At 43.6% G+C, this 21,232-nt stretch overlaps 1 protein-coding gene across 2 annotated transcripts in view; it reads right to left on the reverse strand.

The window, feature by feature from the left end:
- Positions 1-21,232, reverse strand: part of ABCA5 (ATP binding cassette subfamily A member 5) — a 1,411,043-nt gene that overhangs the window by 310,715 nt on the left and 1,079,096 nt on the right. For both annotated transcript variants that reach the window (XM_086930971.1, XM_086930972.1), the window contains exons 30-31: positions 18,183-18,300; positions 17,997-18,088 (exon numbers count right to left, since the gene is read on the reverse strand). In XM_086930971.1, coding sequence (XP_086787097.1) covers positions 17,997-18,088; positions 18,183-18,300 — 210 coding nt within the window. The remainder of the gene's footprint in view (positions 1-17,996; positions 18,089-18,182; positions 18,301-21,232) is intronic.

The following is a 21,232-nucleotide window of genomic DNA, read 5'->3' on the forward strand; positions in this document are numbered from 1 at the left end:
AACCTAGACTATGAACAGGGCTAGGGGGAGACCATCGGACCTTCATGGTCAGACAAAGTGGATTGTGGTCGCTCTCGGTGGTAGGAACCACTTCCAAGTTGATCATGATTCTCCAAAGTCTAATGTCTATTAAGATGTAATCAATACAAGAGAGGCAGCTGACTCTATTGTATGTATTAGCCCCTATGGTATCTGATAAAGTTCTGCCGTTGGCAGACCTCAGTCAGAATTCTAGGGTAAGAGCTGGATTGTTACCTGGGACCCTCTTTTAATAGGTGGTATATTTAAGAGTGGAAAACCCCACCTTGTGCCATCCTCCTCTATCCCAAACATGTCCTCTGAGCTTAGAGGTTCAAAGGTACAATTGAAATCTCCTGCAACCATAACATGGGAATCAGATGGGCAACCGGATAACTCCTGTTCTAGTGTCGTAACAATAGGTGAAGATTTGCCCCCTGGTATCCCCCTAATATAGACACTGAACAACTCAAGAGTTTCGCCTCCTCTGCTTCCCTTAATGGTAAGCCTCATTATGTCTGGGCTCGTACATCAATGTCCGATAATTCTACAGCCCAAGGCTATATTTAACCAAATATAAAGGCCTCCCGATGGTCGCCCTCTCCCCATAGTAGTAGCTGGTATAAAAAAAAACAAGTATAACCCGACTTGTAAAGTGGGACTAGGCTCCATGTTTCCTAGAAAATACAGATGTCATATCCCTCTATCAGATCGTTCCAGGCAGGCAGTGACAATTTGCTAGAGAGCCCTGCAACATTCCAGGAAATGATCTCGAGCCGGGAGGCGGGCCCAGATGAGAACTATCCATATCCATGCTAATATTATAAAGAGAGAGCCCAAATCTTTGAGGCGGGTAAGCTCCAGAAGTACAGCGCCAATCAGAACACCCGATGCAGCATTGCTAAGGTGAGTATAAGCAGATGGACATAGGCTATACACCAGCCCAATACATACATTACAAGTGAAAAAGACCGTTTTGGGACAAAGTAGTCCGTTGTGGGCGTTCTGCTGTAAAGCAATGCTTGCGAAAAGCGTTTTGTGTGAGAATAGCGTTCTGACATGTCTTGAAGCGGGCGTGTCGTTTAGCATTGTTGTGGGCATGTGCCTTCAGAGACGCCGGAAGCATTGCGGAGAGGGGGAATAGCGTCCTTGGAGTTGTGGCGTTTGGCAGTGACGCTATGTAGGGCGTCTAAGTGCACCAAGCAAGTCTTTGGGGAGTGCGTGAACCTACTAAGGCACTCGCCCTCAGTGTGCATGCCAGGACTGATCAGGGCGTCGGCAGGAGCGGACACGCATGTTCGCATTCTGCGGAAAGGACAACAAACTGCAGAGCACAGGCTCACCTTCCGCGCAACAGAAAGAGTGCTTTTGAGAAGCCGCACAGGCAAGTCGCATGAAACAATAAATGTACAATGCCATGAACTTTTAACAGGGGCGTCGGCAGGAGCGGACACACACTTCCACCTTCTGCAGAAAGGACAACAAACCGCAGAGCACACGCTCACCTTCCGCGCAACAGAAAGAGGGGTTTTGAGCAGCCTCACTGGCAAGTCGCATGAAACAATAAATGTACTATGCCATGAACTTTTAAAAAAATGCTGCCTTGCCTATTCTAACCATTTAAGACATTCTTTTTCGTACCCGGAAAACGTTGGGACGGGCTGCTCGTGTCACATAAAGGGGTTTGTTGAATCAATGGCATTCGGGCAAGGGATAGAACAGTAGTATCAGAGGATAGAGCAAAAGTATCAGTGGATATTGTGACCTATTGACCCCTTGTATTGCAAGTAAGATGGCTACTATGGTCAATAGAATCCAAACTACTTGATTGTTGTTCACAATCACTGCATGATTGCATAGTGTTCAGAGCCCTTTGGTTGTTAGCTACAGGGATAGGTTGTGATTCTTGATGTGATTTGGAGTCATGTGTAGTCAATCAATAGATTCCAGTGAACCCCCCCCCCCCCTCCCTTCCCCCTCCCCCGTGGGCAATATCAACACACTACCCTTTGCCCTGGCAGAAGTAATAATTGGAAAGCGCCTACACTAAATGGCTGAATAGTCCAGAGAGCAAATCCGGTACTCTAATGCCAAGAGATTTTCAGCCAGATCCGGCTTGGTCAGGGTAAGTTCGATGCAGTGCAGTGACTGATTATAGGACATGCATTTCCGTGCCCTGACTAGGTCTTCCATTATCAATGAGCGACAACCCCTGAAGTGGTGCATTCAGTGTATGGACTTGTTTTTCACATAGTCTTCGTTTTCAAAGCCACCCAGCGAGCCAATCTTAGGGACGCTGACCATGAAGACTGTCCGTGCTTGTACAGGGTGAAAACTGGATTGTTTGCTCAATTGGGAGTGATGTTTCCGGCACAAGCGTGTTGTTAGATCTTCTGGCATTTATAATATCTTGGGGAGAAAGTGGTTTTTGCTGAATATTAGGTGTATTAGCTTGAGGGGGCCTGCCTGTCTAGAAATAGAAGCTGTGGGGGACTGTCGGAGTGAGACTATGAGAAGGGGAGACAGACCATTGCTTGTAGGATCTCTTTTATTTTGGGCAGTTATAAGTGTCTGATGTGGATGGGAATCGGGCGGCAGGTTAATATTAGCCACAAGCTCGTCAATCATAAGTTTCGTTGTAACTAACTCCTCCCTAAGCGAATTAACGATCCGAAAAAGGGCTTGGGGCGATGGAACACAGATTTCAGCTAATCAGTGGGACTCTCGATAGGACTCGAGAATAAAGGTTGGGGCATCGCTTCCCCAGAACAGTTGGGCACATCAGCCAACACTGCGAATCTATTTGAGCAAATAATAGAAGGCTCAAGATGGCCTGCATCATCATATACTAAAAAAAATGAGGGGGGTGGGGAGGAATGGCTTCCTGCTGCCCCAACTTGGGTCCTAGTTGGACGGCCTTGCTTCTTCCTAGGGGATCTTAACGTGGTGGTTTTTGAAACATTGAGGGTACGTTAGTTGGGCGGGAGGTGATAGTACTGTTTTTGGGCGAAGTATTGGTGTTATCAATGGGGGCTGACAGCTCAGCTGACAACTCAGCTCCTAACATCCCTCCACATTCTGTGATGAGGGTATCAATTCTATTCATCACTCAATTGTTACTGGCGTTCTTAAGGGCTTTTCTTGCCTTTTTCCTCTTTCCCGCCTGTCAGACCATTTACCCCACCTGTTCCCTCCATTTTCCTTTTGCCCATTTTTAGGCCTTCAGCAGATGCGCGGGTCAGTACTTTCCAGAGGCCCCCCTGTGGCTAATTCACCGAAAAGAAAAATCTTAAAATGAATAAATCAAACACAAGGATTTGCAAGTATAAAGTTTGTACAGTATCTTTTGACTGCAGGGAAGTTTTTTAAGGAAGACAAGAATAAAAAGGAAGAGGCATTGCCAAAAATTGGCACAGTACCTAATTCAATTACAAATCGCCCTACGTTACTTGTCCAAAAATAAAATGGAAGAGGGGTGGCCCTGCCTCTTCCTGGTAATGGCCTGCCTCTTCCTGGCAATGACGGGCCCGCCTGCGCGCGTCCCGCACTGTGGGAGGGCAATGGAGAAGTGTGGCTCACTGGGTAGGAGCGGCAGACCCTGAAGCAGAGGTCGGCCCGGGACCAGGGTTCAATTCCCGACGCGGCAGGGTCTTGGGTCAGTGTCTGCGGACTCAATAATTCTCGCCTAGGTGCCTACGCTAACCATGGGTCCCACTCTGCAACTCTGGGCAATAGCTTGCTTAATCTCCACAACGGCCCTAGCAGCGGCGGGGATGCCTGGCTTCATCTTGGGGGTGCCCTCTCACAGGGAAAGCCAGGACGGGTTCCCCAGCGGTATACAGCGCCAGGATGCCCTGAATGATGGGGTAACAGTGCGCTTTACAAGTATACATACATTTACATGGCGCCTCTAGGCATGATTCCGGGGTCTGGGGTGCGAGAGCAAAAGGCTGCTGGAAGTTGTGGTCACGCCATTCCCCTCATGGCCTGCGGTGTCCTAATTCGGCTGTTCCCCTCACGGCTGCAGCAGCGGCTGCATCAAGAGTGTCCCAATGTTTGCTAATTCATTTTTTGAGAAGGGGAGGGGGTAGATAACCTAAGGATAGTCCGAGAGGATTGGAGGATGGAAGGGGGCAAGATTGAAGGGAACTGATTACAAGAGGCTTGGCTGGAAGACTTTACTCCAACTGAATGCCACTGCTTAAGGGAAATAGTGGGATGCTAGTGGAAATGTATGGAGCTAGAAACTATTGCATCCCTGTTGTATAATGTTTTGTCATCACTAAACAATAGGAGGAGTGCACCCTGGAGGCACCTCAATGCCTCTGTCGAAGAGATAGAGGTGCCCAAAAGGACAAATTTGTCCTTTGTTAGAAGACCCCTCACTCACCAACCTAGTTGGTGACATGCTTCATCATCGAGGTCCCACCCGGATAGCCGAGTGCCCTTCGGGTGTGCTGCGACTCCTGACTACAGTGGAGCAGGTTGTTGTTTTTTTTTGTGTGAGTGAAAAAAGTGGTTTAAAAGTTGGCCAGTTTAAAACCCTCTATAAAACAATCTTTATTCTGGAGAAACTGGGCAACAATAAATATTCATGGAATATCATGCCAGGTTAGGTTGGCCTGGGGTATCGGAAGTGAAGAATAAAAATGGTCTACATGTTTCAACCTAATGAATGACTATCAGGTTTTGGTCAGGACCAATGGAGGTAACCCGGGCGGTATACACACGCTAAGGTGTACCCTACCCGTGGCTACTCAGGAACCCCACCCAGTACTCACAGTGGTGGTTTATGTTTCCTTTCCTGGATTCTAGAAAGGGAAATCCTGTAAAGACAAAAAACATTCACAAAGCATAATTCATTAAATTCAAAGTGTGTTCAAGTTCTCCTCTCGCTCTACATCCAGTGCACTGAACGGTGAAGAAACATTGGATGTGTTTACATGACTCAACTGGTAATGCCAAATGTGCCATTAAAGAGTCTAAGGCACCATGGGACCTAAAATCCGCAGGGCTAGCATTTGCCCTTAATTATATCTTACAACCCACTCAAACAGAAGTGTGTGTCTGTGTACTCTCACAAAACTCGCCGCATTGCACCATTCCAGCAGTGAGAGATCGCAGTGCTGCCAAAAGGCAGGTGTTCCGCTTGTCAATGATAAGAACACACACTCGCGTTTCATATCTTAATTCATGGATGTCTACGCTCACACTCAGCTAGTGAGGGCGTAATTAAAAACAAGTGAGTCAGCATACATTCAAAAAGACACATGCGGGCAAAAACAGGTATCAAGAACAAAGGGAGAGACGAGGGCGCGAGGCTTACTTGCAGCACTAAGGTCGCGTGCCTCATGGGCGCTGGGGTCTAGAGATGTTACCTACCACGATCTAGGTATGATAACCAAAGTTGTTAGAGTAGAGGGCAGGGGGAGGAGGGGCAGACTTAGAGGTGCCCACCCGCTAAGAGTCTGAAAACTTACTGCATGTGGAACCGGAAGTGGCTGTTCCACCTATTCCGCAACCCTCATCTGCGCACTGTGGGATAATTCCGAAGGCTCGGCGTGTCGTTAAGTAGCCAGCATTTGCGGGTAGGATGCAAACGGGGCGTTGCTGCGCGGGCCGTGGGGTGACGTGAGTGCTGGGAGCGTCAGGGGGCATGGTTGTCGAAAGTGCAGGGTGTCGCCATTACTAAGGACGCTAGGAGCTAGAGTGTCTCGCTGGAGACAATCGAAGAAAACCCTAATTTGCCAGGGAAAAGCAGGTGCCTGACAAGACACCAGGTTGGCACAAAATGAAAGACACAAGAGGCATGCAGTCAGAAGTAAAACTGTGGTTGTTACAGAGAAAAGCCCAAGTGTGTGAAGGAGTAAATATCGGGCACAAATACGGCTAGTGTCCAGGGTCCCATCCTAACCTGGAAAAACGGGCACATCAAAAGCAATGCTAGCTATAGAGTGGTGCTGACCTTGAAGGAAAAATCCCTAGTTTGGGATGGCCTATTACTGGAAAAGTTATTCCTCCATTCTTAGAAGTACCACGGTGTGGGGCGAAGCCTTTTGTTGGAATGGCATAGTAAGCAAAATGACCCTCCACCACAATATCATACAGAGTGAAACACATCCACACCAGGTGGGGGAATTATCAGACATAGCTATCAGTCACCCACATTAAATGGTATCATAATAGATTCAGGTTTCAAGGGGGAGGGATGGGCAAAAGGTCTATTTTGGGAGAACAGAATTCCACGGAATATTATTGTTTAGTCCATTTTTGTGCATGGAGAGCCTGTATATCCAATGTTGCTCTTTCTCGAATAAACGTTGTTGCAGTCTCTCTCCTGGTTTTATTTGCCCTATGACAGTCCACCTCATGTCATTGGGTGTGTGGTTCATCGAGAGGAAATGTTCAGTGAGTTTCGTCATTGATTTTTTACCCCCAATTGTGCTGCAGTGTTCGCAGATTCTTTGTTTTATTCTTCTACTGGCCATTCCCACAAATTGGAGATTGCATTGGCACACAATCCTATAGAGAACATTGGTACTGTTACAATTGGTGTGCGCTCGTAAAGTCCACACCTTTCCGGGCTCTAGTGCCAGTGTCTTTGTGTTTTCTGTAAGGTAACGGACACTGCAATTGCCACACTTGAAATGTCATGTGATGTCTGGTAAGCCCCAAGCATTAAGGACATTTGCTGATTTTTCTTGGGTGGTTTCTTTAGGGCGTGTATTCACAACCACGTCTTTAATACTTCTCGCTTTCCTGAAGGAAAAAAGTGGTTTCTCCCAGATTTTCTGTATTCAGAATAGTCCAATGCTTGTTGATAGATTTAGTGGCCAGATTCGATGCTGTGCTGTATGTGGTTACGCAGGTTAATGGTATTTCATTCTCAGTTTTTGATGTATTCTCCAAAAGTGCCGCTCTTGGTTGATTTCGAGCTCTTTTTTGGCACTTAGTGAGAATTCTCTCTGGGTATCCTCTCTCCGTCAGTTTGTTCGTAAGATCAATTGCCTGCTTGCTGTAGTCGGTGATCTTACTGCAGTTGCGACGGATCCTCAGGTATTGTCCATAGGGCAGATTTTCTATTAGAGGCCTAGGATGGAAACTTTCGTATCTTAGTAAGTTGTTCTTGGCCGTTGGTTTATAATGAGTTCTTGTTTCTAGGCGCCCATTTTCACTAGTGTTAGTGATCACAACATGCAAAAATATCATACTGTCGTAGTCTTTACTATGGGTGAACTTCAAGTTCTGATCACATTGAGTGTTGATCCAGTGAAAAAATGCAGAAAGGGTGTCTTCCGGTCCTTGCCAGATGGCAAGAACATCATCGATGAATCTTTTCCAGAAGATAATGTGGGATCGGAATGAGTTCTGTTAGTTCAGTATGTATTTTTGCTCAAAATCAAAAACATACAGACCTGCTCGCTGGGGCAAAAGTACTGACCATTGAAGTGCCCCCAATCTGGAGGTAGAGTGCTCCCTCAAATTCAAGAAAGTTCTTTTTTAAAGCCAGTCTGGCACATTCCAGAATGAAGTTCTTAGGTGTCCGAAATGTCGATTCATTGTCATCCAGAGCTCTCTTGAGTACTTCCAGAGTATCATCCTGGGGAATGCTTGTGTAGAGGCTTTCAATATCAAAGCTCACCAATATTGTAGTCTCATTCACTTCAATCTGGTCCTGGAGTTGTAATAGACTCCTGGTATCTTGTAGATATGTGGTGGTGTTTTGTACAAGCGTTTTGAAGAAAACATCGAAAAAGCGTGTCAGAGGTTCTAACAAGGAACCTATCCCAGAAACTATGGGCCATCCTGGAGAGGGGAGTTTGTTTTTATGCATTTTTGGCATCCTGGAGGGGGGAGTTTATTTTTATGCATTTTTGGCAAAGTGTAAAAATAAGGGATTTTGCCTTTACTGTTGCACAAAAATTCTGCCTCCTGCTTTGAAATGTAACCCATTGTCTCCGCGTGGTCAACCAAGGACCTGATTTCCTGCTTGAGATCTATGGTGGGATCAGTTGTAAGTCTCCGGTAGTTTCTATCATCCGATAGTAGTCTCAGGCATTCTCTTTGATAAGCTTCCTTATCTTGGACAACCACCACACCCTCCTTTGTCCGCTTGTTTTATGACAATGTTGTCACATTTTCTCACGCTCTCTACAGCAGCATTCTCCTCTTTGCTCATGTTCATGAAGGGCTATTTGGGTTCCAGGTTTTCGATATCATTGAGGACGGCCTGTTCGAAGGCTGCCACTTCTACTGGGACAGTGTGTGGTGGTGGTGTGAAGGTGGACTTCAATCGAAGCCCTGTCTCATTAGGATCTTCACTAGGTGGACTTTCACCTTGTTTTTCGAAGAAGGCTTTGAGTCTTAATTGACGGAAGAAGCTTGATCGTTCGCAATGAAGTTGGAACTTATCCAGCTGGGAGGTGGGCACAAAACCTAGTCTTTTGTTAAGGACTTTCTCTTCGATCGTAGTCTGTGGTCTGGTTGCGAGATTTGTTGCTAGGCCTTGCTGTTGCTTGTCCCTGCCTGGGGTTCCCGTGTGCCATTTTAAGTCCCATGGTGTCTTAGACTCTTTAATGGCACATTTAGCATGAACAGTTGAGAGTCATGTAAACACATCTAATATTTCTTCACCGTTCAGAGCACTGGATGTAGAACGAGAGGAGCACTTGAACACGCTTTGGATTTAATCAATTATGCTTTGCGAATGTTTTTTGTCTTCACGGGATTTCCCTTTCTAGAATCCAGGAAAGGAAACATAAACCACCACAGTGAGTACTAGGTAGGATTCCTGAGTAGCCACAGGTAGGGCACACCTTAGCGTGTGTATACCGCCCAGGTTACCTTCATTGGTTCTGACGAAAACCTGATAGTCATTCATGAGGTTGAAACATGTAGACCATTTTTATTCTTCACTTCACTTACGATACCACAGGCAAACCTAATCTGGCATAGTATCCCACAAATTGTTATTGTTGCCCAGTTACTCCAGAATAAAAAGTCTTTTGTAGAGGGTTTTAAACTGGCCAACTTTAAACCACTTTTTTTCACTTACACACAAAAAAACAACAACAACCCGCTCCACTGTAGTCAGGTGTCGCACCACACCTAGATGGCACTCGGCTATCCGGGTGGGATCTCGATGATGAAGCATGTCACCAACTAGGTTGGTGAGTGAGGGGTCTTCTAACAAATTTGTCCTTCTTTTGTGCACCTCTATCTCTTCGACAGAGGCATTGAGGTGCCTCCAGGGTGTACTCCTCCTATTGTTTAGTGATATTGTTTAGTGATATTGTTTAAGGGGACCATGAGTGCTCCCTTGGAGAATACTCTTTCTCTCTCTCATTGTTTTTCCTAATGTTTTGCCATGCCTGCAATCTGATGATAATTAAAAAAAAAGTTTATAAAAAAATAAAGCTGTGGAATTGCATCCGAGTCATGCGAGACTTCGGGTAAGAATGTGCAAACTATGAAGCATTGTGGACTTTACACATGCACAATTGGTCTGTTTTACTCGATATACACGTATAACCACTTTTATATATTTTTTCTATTTTATTTTTCCCTCTGTGTATATATAGTCATTCAATGATGCATTCACGATTGGGAAATTCTATCTATTATCCGTTCTATTTATACCCCTTGGGATGCACACATTCCAAACCTTGTTTTGATTCAGGTTAGTGTCAGTGTCGGGAGGAAATGCTCTTTTGGCTCTTCACTCTAGGCACTGACGGAGGCTTTGAGGCTAACATGCGCGATTTCCACTTCAGGATTTCTGCTTGTTGTAACCGGAGCAGAGTATACATTGCCATTCCTGCCTTCAGGGAACTATTGTCCAGTTCCCTGTACCAGGAATATCCTCTGACCTTCGCACCATTTCTATCTATCATAAGTCCCCTGTCCTTGAAACACACTCAGGGGTGAGTTCTTTAATCAAAGAGCTATACTTTATTCTTGATCTAGAGATTTAAACTGCTGTGTTTTTAATTTATTTTCGAACTATCTTTACTGGGTACTTGAGTGAGTAAATGTACCCTTGCATCGTACCAACCCGTGTCCCGCATGGGTGTGGTTTTTGTTGTTTTGAAAATATAACGAAGGCCATGTAATTAGGTACGGTGCCATCATAATTATTTCATGATACATACTTGACCATCTCTACATATTCTAAAGATTTTGACTGATTTGATTGATTTTGATTTTGAAATGTATATAGCGCACAATTGCCCGAAGGCGTCTAGGCACCGAGCAGTAAATTGCCAGAATTAACAGTAAGAACGAATTTTAGTTAGAGAACAGCCAGGTTTTTAGTGCTTTTCTAAAGGAAAGCAACGTTGGGCTGTTCTTTGTATCAGTCAGGAGGAGTTCCACAATGTCACTGTGCCCAGAACAAAGACTATTCATCTCCAACGTGCCTAGCTGAATCTGGGGGTTTGGAATTTGATCTGCGCTGATCTTAGATTTCTAGCTGGAAAGTACCAGGTGAGGTGTTGTTTCAGGTACTTAGGACCATTCCTGTCTAAAGCTTTGAAAGCGAAACAATGATTTAAAGTCTATCCTATTTCCCACTGGGAGCCAGTGTAGCTTTCTTAATCCCTGGGCAATTGACTGGAGTTTCAGAATGTCCAACAGCAATCTAGCGGCTGCGTTCAGGACCCGCTGTTTGTGCATATGCTGTTTTTGCCAAGCCATATACAGGGCATTTCCGTTATCGACTCTAGCCAGGGCTAGAACTGTCACAAGTGATTTTACTGCCTTTGGAGGAATAAAATACCAAAGCTTCTTAATTGTCTTTAGAGTCAGGAAGACCGTAGATGAAACCTTATTAGTCTGGTGTTGAAAGGTCAGGTTATCATCAAAGATGATGCCCAGATTTATCATCTTCTTGACTGGGACCGGAAAATCAACCAGGCTGGCTAGCCACCAACTATGCGATCAAAAGGATGTGTTGGAAACCAGCAGAAGGACCTCAGTTTTTCCCCCGTTCAGCTTTAGGCAGTTTGAGCTTTTGCACTGATTCACACGGGAAATGCAACAGTTAAAGCAGTCAGCTGGTTCCTCCAAATTTCTGGAGATGAACATCACTAACTGAGTATCGTCCACGTAGGAAATCACGGAGAAGCAAAAGGGCCTAATTAAATCAGCTAAGGGAGTCACATATATGTTAAATAATGTGGGGCTCAGCGAGAAGCCCTAAGGCACCCCACATGGAAGCATAAAGTGTTCTGAGAAGGAAGTTCCGAGCTGAACATACTGAAACCTATTGTTCAAATCATGATTTACGGTGTCAAAAGCCGCTGATAAATCCAGTAGTATCAGAGCGGCCTTGGCACCTGAATCTAGTATTGCTCTAAGCTGCTCTGCTGCCATGACTAAGGCAGTTTCTGAACTATGCCCATTACGGAAACCATATTGACAGGGATCCAACAGATCCGCCGATGATATGAAGGCTGTTATTTGGATGTTTAGAATTTTTTCCAGGACCTTAGCTGGGAACAGTATCTTGGAAGTTGGTCTATAGCTTCTGGTGTCACTAGAATCTAAATTAGTTTTTTTAAGAGGGGTAGGATTGAGACTGTCTTCCAAGAATCAGGAAAGATACCAGTACTAATAATCTCCATGAAAATTATAGTAAGTTCCTCACTGATGAGGTCAGGTGCCAACTGGAAAATTTTAGGGGGGCAAGGGTCTGAGGGTGCTCTGGCCTTTGATGAGTGTATTGGCTATAAGGGACCTATAAACGGTCTCCTTGAAGAACCGTGGGAGTAGGTTGCAAAATTCCACAATACTGTCCCCGTTAGTGGTTTCTGGAATTTTAACTAGCCTCTTTAAGGTTACAAAGAGTACTTTGTAGAATTACCAGCCTGCTGAAGTTTCTCCGAAAAATACTCGTTTTTTTCCCCAATATTATTTTCTTATAGTCAGTCAGTGTCTGTGCATATAATATTTTATCTGCTGCACTGTACTCCCTGCTCCACCGTCTCTCTGACTTTCTAAATAGTTTTTTTTGTGCTCTCAGTGCGTCACAGAACCAAGGTTCACAATTTTTCTTCGCTTAGTGGAGAAGCTTTTTTCTGGGGCTAATGTGTCTCATGCTGCTTTGATCCAGTTGGTAAGTCTGCCGGTTGCCTTGAATGTTAAGTCAGGCTTTGAGTTTGACAGAGCTGATTGCAAAAACTGGTGGTCGATGCTTCTCCAGTTACGCTTTTAGTTCTCTATGAGGTTTTGGGGACAAGGTATATGATGTGTGGTGGTTACTGTAAACAATATGGCTTTATGGTCTCATCAAGCGATTGGCAAAACCTCTTGGATTTTCAACCTGTGATTAGATGTAAAAATGCCATCTAATGTGTGTCCAGCATTGTGTGTGGAGTGCTTGACAATCTGTCTTAACAAGACACTGGCCATCATGTCCACTAGAGAGGCTTTGTTGTGATCTTCTGATTTTTCTAGGTGGTAGGTAAAATCTCCCAATATCGAAAAGTCCTCTGAATCGATACTGGATCCAATAACAGGGCTGATGGCTTCCGCAAAATAGTTTTATGCACCAGGAGGTCTGTACAGCAACAGTCCTTTAAAAGTATAGTTTTCGCTAAGGGTGATTCTAAAGGATAGCAGTTCAAAGTCTGGGCTGCTTCCTGCTGGGGAACCCTTTATTGTCAAAGTGTCTTTAAGACTGATTGCAAGTCCCCCACCCCATTTGCCTTGTCAATCACTTCTGATTATTTTAAATCCTGTAGGAATTGCTAAAGACAGATCAGGGTCAGAAGTGCTATCCGCCCAGGTTTCGGTAATAAAAGCCATGTCTTTCTTGTGAGAAATCATCATTTCTGCAAATTCTAGGTTATGTTTAATAAGGGACCTTGCATTGATGAGCATACCCAGGAACGTCTTTGATGAGGGAGACTGTTGGGGGTATACCCGCTTGACACTAGTGCAGGCCCTTGATTTCCTAAACTGCCATTTTAAAGAGCAGTGATTGTATGCTGGGGGCAGTATTGATAAATCCAACTGAAGGCAGTTAAAGGTCATCAGACCTATTAAAGCTGCACTTTTTGAATATGTAACTATGGGCCCCTTACTTGACATGGAATGGACAGGGGTAGTGCCCCTGGGCCCGGTCTGGGCGCAGACGGGCTTGCCTTTGGCGTGCCGACAGTGTGTCCGCTCCAGCATCCTGATTAAATAGTGAATGCAGCAGGAACTGGCGCACAGGCACCGGATGCCGCTGGAGAACCGCAAAAGGTTTCCAAGTGTTTCCGGTCTGTAAAAAAAACCTCCTTGCAACCGGCACAAGCCGTGGCAGAACAAGTGGGGTGAATTATTTACCCCACCTAGGATGTCCCTTTATTAGTTGGTCCTGACGGAACCCTACTTTCACAACAAGATCAAAACATTATTGGCTTGCAGGATACAAGCAAACCTACAAAAGCCTAATTTAGGAAGAGGCTTGGATTTACCTAAATCCTTGGACTTAATCAATGTATATGGTTGTTTGTTGTCAATGCAATACACTTTTTTTCCAAACTCTAGAATCGTCTCCAGCGCATACAGAACGCCTCCGCACGACTCATCCTCAACATCCCTCGCCAGAGCCACATATCCGCCCACCTGAGAGACCTCCACTGGCTCCCCGTCAACAAAAGGATCACGTTCAGGCTGCTCACCCACGCACACAAGGTGCTCCATAACACGAGCCCCAAATACCTCAACAGCCGCCTCTTGTTCTACACCCCCACCTGCCAGCTCCGCTCCACCAGCCTCGCCCTCGCCCCCATCCCACGGTTTGGCAGAACCACCACCGGAGGAAGATCATTCTCCTACCTGGCAGCGAAGACTTGGAACTCCCTCCCCAAACACCTACGACTGACCCAGGACCATCTCACCTTCAGGAAACACCTCAAGACCTGGTTCTTCGAGCAGTAGCGGCATATCCCCACCCCGCACCCCCCCGGCGCCTTGAGACCCTCATGGGTGTGAGTAGCGCGCTTTATAAATGTCTTGATTGATTGACTGCCGACAGAGTTTGGCCGCATCAAGACTGTCTTCCATGGCCTGAGATAGGACACACAATCCTCCTCTGGAAACAATCTAGAAATGGAAACTACCGGACGTTCTTTATTTGAGGAGTTTTTTTTAGATTACATCAGAGCAGCACTCGGGAAATTTCTAACATTGAATTTGTGTTAACTGTCAAGAGCAAACTGTGTGACAAGTTGGCCTTTTTGTATCTTTTTAATTTATGTAGAGCTGGCGCAATAGATCCCACTTCATCCGCTACCTGATCTGGGTGGAGATGGAAAAGAATCCAACGCTTTATTCTTAAATTACTCCTTCGCTGAAAACTTAACTTGTCACATGTCTCTATCTGAGGTCAAAACCAAATAAAAAAAACTATTGAGGCCTGTAGTTTTACTCAAGATCTTAGTTCTTCTCTTAGAACATACTTGGGTCAGGTCATTGCACACAATTATACTTCTTGGTGTTAAGAAAATACCGAACTGTAGCCATGCTTCAGAAAATAGGATACAAGTTTTATTGCCTCCATTACTCAGAAGGATTTGAGCAGGGTTGGGGTATGACTGCTCTATAGTCCACCTGCTACTGCTTAGGTTGGACATGAGTCTCTTTAAGCACTTCCTATGTATCTGCGACATGTTGTTTCAAGGAAATGTAATCAATACCCATGTTCAATTTGTATTCATCTTTTACAGTTGAAACGGAATGTCTTTGTTAGACTCCTTGATTGTGCAAATCAGGACTGTATCCGAGTTTGCCATTTACTGGATGGGTATTCCATGGCATGGGAACCCGGAAGAAAGACAGTAAGGAAGAGTGTCTTTATTGAGGCTGTTGGATAGTAAGGCTACTTAGATTTCTATACAGATTATTTTCTGCAGCTGTTGGGAACTGCTGCTAACAGACCTCATTAGTTTAATTTTTGTACCCTTTTAACTTTATGTGTGCAATAAACTTTACATGTTTATTCTGTTTTACGGATAATGTTGATTTATTTATGGAAAATGCTAATAAAATTCATCAGTTATTACATTTTTTAGTTGTTACATCTGCCAAATTGCCTTTAGCAATATACTCTTCATCCTGAGCCCTTAGCCCTTAAACCCTTAACCTGTATACCCATCACCACTCATTCTTAAGCCCATACAATAATCATTGCTGACCCATAAATCCCTCACCCTTAATCACTAAACACTGCAGCCTTCCAGCATAATCCCATCAAGGTTTACCCTTCACCCCTAAAACATTGACCACTAAACCCTTCAACTTTAAAAACCTCACCACTAAACCTTTCTTAGTTCACCTTTAAAACTCCAACATCCTTTATTAAACCCTTCAGTATTAAATCCTTGACCCATCACTCCTAAAACGTTCACACCTAAACATTTGGCCATTCACTTCTAAACCCCTGACCCTTAAACCCTTCTCTCCAAAAATGTACGTCCCTCACCACTAAACCCTTCACCCTTCACACATCGCACAAACCCTTAAACCTAAATCATTCACACTTAGATTTTTAGTAAAAAGAAAAAGGTCCCTATAATATATCAGTTATCAATCTTGTCAGATGGTAAATAATATTTATTATTAATCACGTCCCTTAGCAGGCAGCAATACCTGAGTGGGTGATCAATTACACACTGAAATGCCGTTCTGAAATGGTAGGAAAATAGCATAAGCAGTACATTTTGGTACCCTATGTCAACCATGAAATTACCTCATAAAGGTCCAGTTGAAATGGAAATACAAAACAAGGGGATTTTGATATCTTTTTTTCTTTTAGTAGCTTCACAAATTCAAAAACAACAATGTAGGAATATTGCCCTGCTTATATTTTGTACCAAGATAACCTCTGAGACAGACTTTCACCTTGAAGACTTACGGTGCTGTGAAGTAACAGCAAGGTGATAGGTAGAGGTCTAAAATACCACCCACACAAGTAGCTTTTTAAACTTGTCTCAGGCCTGCCACTGCAGAGCCTGTGAGTGTAGTTTTACTGCCACTTTGACTTGGTATTTAAAACACTTTGCCAAACCTGAAACTTCGCTGGTATTACACATACGTTAACCTTAAGATGGGCCCTAGGAGACCAAATTGCAGGGTGCTGTGTAAGTAAAAGGTGGGACATGTACTTTTAAGTTTTGCATGTCCTGCTACTGAAAACTGCATATATATTTTTTTCACTACTGTGAGGTCTACTCCTCTCTTAGCTTTCCTCTGGGAATACCTTAATACACTTTTAAACTATACTTCTCGATTAGAAAGGAGTAGCTGAATCATTTTTCATATCTTTGGGATGGAAATGATAAATCATCTTTACTCGTAAAGCTGAATTAGACTTACTATTTTAGAAATGCCACTGTTAGGAAGTGAACATTTCCCTGCTCTTACAGCTCAGTGAGCCAGAGCCTATCTACAATACACGTCGGTTGGTGACATCTACACTTTGTGCATTCCCTCTAGACAGACACAGGAAGGTTAGGTGTGTCTGAGTACTCATCTGCATTCTGATGGCTCTTTCAGGGCAGAAAGGGAGGGAGGAGCTAATACTTGCACCGGACTAGGTAGTGACCTGCCCCCACACAAGGGGCTGATTACCCTCTACTAATAGTCTGGAGCCAGGGCTGGGAAGCGAGGACCTCTGCATACGCCAAAGACCCTTCTTTGAATTCCCATACTTCAAAATCACAACTGGGTATAAGTACTGGGTCTCTAACCCCTCCAAACCAGACACTTCTGAATCTACAACTGGACTTCCTCAGAAGAACTGACACTCTGGTGGACTGCTGACCCAGAAGGCCTGCTTTTCTCTTGTGTTGCCCTGTTGTTTTCTGACCCTGCTGAGGAGAGCTGGATTCTGCCTTGTGCCAAAGTGATATCCAAGGGCTTGCCTGCTGTCGCTTGAGACTCAGGGCTATCAAAGTCTCTACTGCTGCTTGTGTGCCTGTGCATCAACACTGTTGCAGGAGTAGAATCGGCACATTGCATTTGGAACCGCCGCATCGCAGCCACTGTATGGAGAAGAATGACTCATCGCCTATGGACCTGCATCACTCGGAACTGGCACTTTGCACAGCTGACCCATCGCATCTTCGCCACCTCGATTGTGGGCTTGACATTGGTGCATTGCCTGTCTGCACCCTGCATCTCGCTGTTGCGACCAAGATCACGGTACTCTGTTCACTTGGCCTGCATGGCTCCTGTACCCGGTGTGCCCTCAATCATAGTCCGCTTGAACGGTTTACGTTGCCCTGGTCCAGAGCAACCAGATAACTCCCATTGGAGCTTATTGCTACTAAGAGCTAGAACTCTTTTTTGCCGTAAAAAATGAATACCTGGACTTCTACATATTGGATTTTTGTCGTTTCGGTCTTGATTTATTTATAAAAAATATTGTCATTTTCTAAACAAGTGTGGAGTCTTTTTGTGGTGTTTTCATTGTGCTACTGTGTGTGTTGCACAAATACTTTACACATTGCCTGACTGCTCAATGCCAAGCTAGCTTACCTTGACTTGAGTGGTGGTCCCTACTTGGACAGGGTGCACACCTCTGCCAACTAGAGACCCTATTTCTAACAATATGGGAGGCCATTTTTCCGTCAAGTTAGGATTACAAGTGTCTCGATATTTAGAGGCACATAGCCATCTTCAAAAAGCAAGTGGAAATATGCATAGAAAACAGGCCGAAATGCAGAAAAAAAACAAGCAGACAATGGAACAGTCATGCAAGCAGGTGTGCGTTAAGGAAAACATGTGATAGCTGATCGTGAGAAGTTAACCTGCTGAAAGCCTAGCAGTGGAAAAAGAAAATGTTCCCAATTAAATTTACCTGTTCTATTAGTAGCCCTAACTGCTTTCCCATATTGTTTGAACGGACACAATTACAATGAATACATAATTTTTTTTAATTGTTAAGACTGCTATCTAACAGTTTAGTTATTTAGTTAAACATATACCTGTCCAGCAGTAGGTTCGGTGTCTCCTACCAACATGTTAATGAGGGTGCTCTTGCCAGCTCCATTCGGCCCCAAAAGTCCCAGTATTTCTCCTAAGGTCAATCATACACAAAATCTGTAAGACGTCAAGGAGACTCATATTTCTGAAAATGTACACTTGTTTGAGGTAAATCATTTAGTTCCTACCTTTTTTTACAGAAAGAGAAACATTATTTGTTGTCCATTTCTTAATTTTTCGTCCAAGAAGAAAATTTCGTTTTTCTGTGTATTCTTTATACAAATTGCAGACAAGAACTGCAGGTTTCTAGAGAAAGAAAAAAGCAGAAGATACCACAGTGAAGCCAGGTCCAAAGGATTACTTTTAAAATTAATTTACAAAGATTAACAAAAACAGAAACAACTGTTACAAGCATTATAGCAACCTGCTTACCATTTCACTACCAACTGCTTTGTATCTCTTACTCGTTTGAGGAGGGTACCAGTCTGGCCAGGTCTGAGTCATGACCTGACTGGGGGCTTACCCAACTGGTGCTCATCTGCCTAAGGGAGCCTTTGAGATTATGAGAGAGTATTGGGGTGCAAACTAATACTCAACATTTTGGCCTCCGTTGGCGATGCAGGAGTAGTTAGTATATGGGCCTTTTAAAGATTGTGCAGTTTCTGCTTATGACTGCTAAACTTGACTGCTCTTCCTATTCTTTCCTAGTTCACGAGGTATATCTACAATGACAGCAAGTATCAATTGCCTTTAAAACAAACACTGCCAAAGCCAATAGGAATTGTTTCAGCAATGTTTGTTCACTTGCAATATTGGCTTCGCTCGTACCACTGGCTGGTAAGCATTTGTAAAGCCAGCAGTGACAGCTAGCCATTATGGAATTATACTTCCAAGAGGGTCTGCAAGTTGCATCTATAACGTGATGGTCATTTTTAAAGCTACTGCCTTTGCGATTGCTTGCACTGCATTTCAACAAGCAATGGCAAAGTCAATACTGCGAACTGCGGCAGCCATAGCCTGCGCTGGGAGAGGGTGAACACAGTGAAATAGGGCAGAGATAACACAGGGAAGCCACGCTAAAGGGCAACTAATCCACTGGAAGGGATAGAATCTGGTCACTGACAGTTACTTGTGCCATGTAATCTATCACGAAATGCCATGACCCGCTATCCCAAACAACGGCAGTGCTTTAAAACGAAATTAAAGCAAATGATTAAAGGGGTTGACCAAAAGCTCAATCTCTATATGTATACATGGTGAAGTCTATTCTGTGAAGTATTGGTAACACAAGTTCTCCGACAGACAGTTAAAAACATTGTACTCTGCCATCCTTAACTTGCTTTTCTCCTACACAATTGGCTACTCAGAGTAAACACACTGCCAAAGGGACTGAAAAATAGCAACCAGCACGTGGGAATTACAAAGGCAATATACACAAGACCAGGCATGTTATAAACAATAAGTTTTAGGGTTAAATATTGATTGTGCTGGGTAATAACCTATGAAATCTTATATTAACTCCTTCCCTGTAATAATAAATAATGTAACTCTGCATTAAGCATTGAATTTAGTTCTCTATACGAAATATGTTTGGTAGTTAGTCCTACCTTTCTTCCATAAGTTCAACACACAGTTCATGGAATGTCAAATTTTGCCCAAAGGTTGCATCAAAATCTCAAAGTGTACTAAGCATTGGCGTACTCTACACAATATCAATTATAATGCCTGAAAACAAGAAGCAGCCTTGGTTGAGTGTGGTGATTCTACTGTTGAAAGTAATGTAGTGACCCTACTGGATATGATCTTCCATTTTCAGACCAACATGAGGTTAAAACCATCAAAAGCATAATTCTGAGTGTTTCCGACAATGTCAGGATGCAGATTCGGTAGAGCTACTCTCTATTTTGGCAGGCTTTCCTTTGATATGAGACTCTTCCCTTGTTCAAGATATCTCATCAGATGCAAACTCACTACCTTGAGTTCTTAGTTAAGCCTTCCTACAAGTAAATCTCAAAAGATACCGTCAGAAAAAGGACACTGCAGTCCAGACTGGGACCACAACTAATCATCTTGAAAGTTACTATATGAAGAGTATAGGAGGTACAGCTTTCTGAGTTGAAGCAGCTAAACCCTGGAACTTGCTTCCATCAATAATACAAACTACTGCCACCTACCTTGAATTCAGAAGGATTGTTAAGAACTGATTGCACTCTAGATGGGCCCACAGAAAGAGGGCCGACCTGGTCTACTAATTCACATAAAATGAAGATGACTGTGACCAGCCTAATATGATAAAAACAATTATTTCTACTATGATTGAAACCATTACTTCTACTGCTCCATTAACTAAATTACCAAATCTACAGAAAATGAAGGAAACTCCAGGTCAATACCAGGGCACAGCAACTCACAAAGGTCTTTCAGGAGAAGCTTCAGGTATGAAAAATATAGTTCACATCAACATGGGCAAGGATTACCATGGATCTATCAAATTCATAAAATTAGAACAGAACAAATAATAGATTTAATAAATGTATCACTCACTCATCCAGTAAGCTCTACTAGTACTGAAATCCCAAAAAGTGTTTTCCATAAGCAGCCTACTAGTTAACTTGTGAATAATTACCGTTCATGCTATTCATCGCATGTGGATGGCTATTGCATGACTTTAGCTAGGAAAACTTGGCCCGACTGGACTGAACTGGTCTTACTCAAGGACTGGACACCTGCACCCCATGGTCGAATACACAACTGACTGCACAATCACCAGAATGATCCCAGTACGACTAACTGGAAAACCACTGCAGAACAGACTAGTTTAGATTATTAGATTTTAACTCTAGTAGTTCACTATAAAACACAGTTAAAAATAGACCTGGGCGTACTTTTAATTATATAAGCATAATTTGTGTAATTTGGGGAATTTCATATTGAATCACGCCATTTTGTCTAATTAAGCACCATTTAAATTAAACATTTACTGAGAATGTGCCAATCATGGTCCAAATTTAGCACAAATGTACAGGAAAACCACTATGCAATAGGCTTTTGCTTGAGGTGCTTTTTATTTTTTGCACTTTTTTTTTTAAGCGTAATGCAGTCTTGTGTCAAACTTTTACAGGAGGACACATTTTGTGCTAAAATATAAAGCTAACCAGCAGATTTGTATTTGATGTAATAGTGGACATTTTATATATTTACATGAATTACACACACATCTATTTAAAAAAAAAACAAT

The sequence above is a fragment of the Lissotriton vulgaris genome, chromosome 7, assembly GCF_964263255.1.
Source record: "Lissotriton vulgaris chromosome 7, aLisVul1.2, whole genome shotgun sequence".
Classification (NCBI taxonomy): domain Eukaryota; kingdom Metazoa; phylum Chordata; class Amphibia; order Caudata; family Salamandridae; genus Lissotriton; species Lissotriton vulgaris.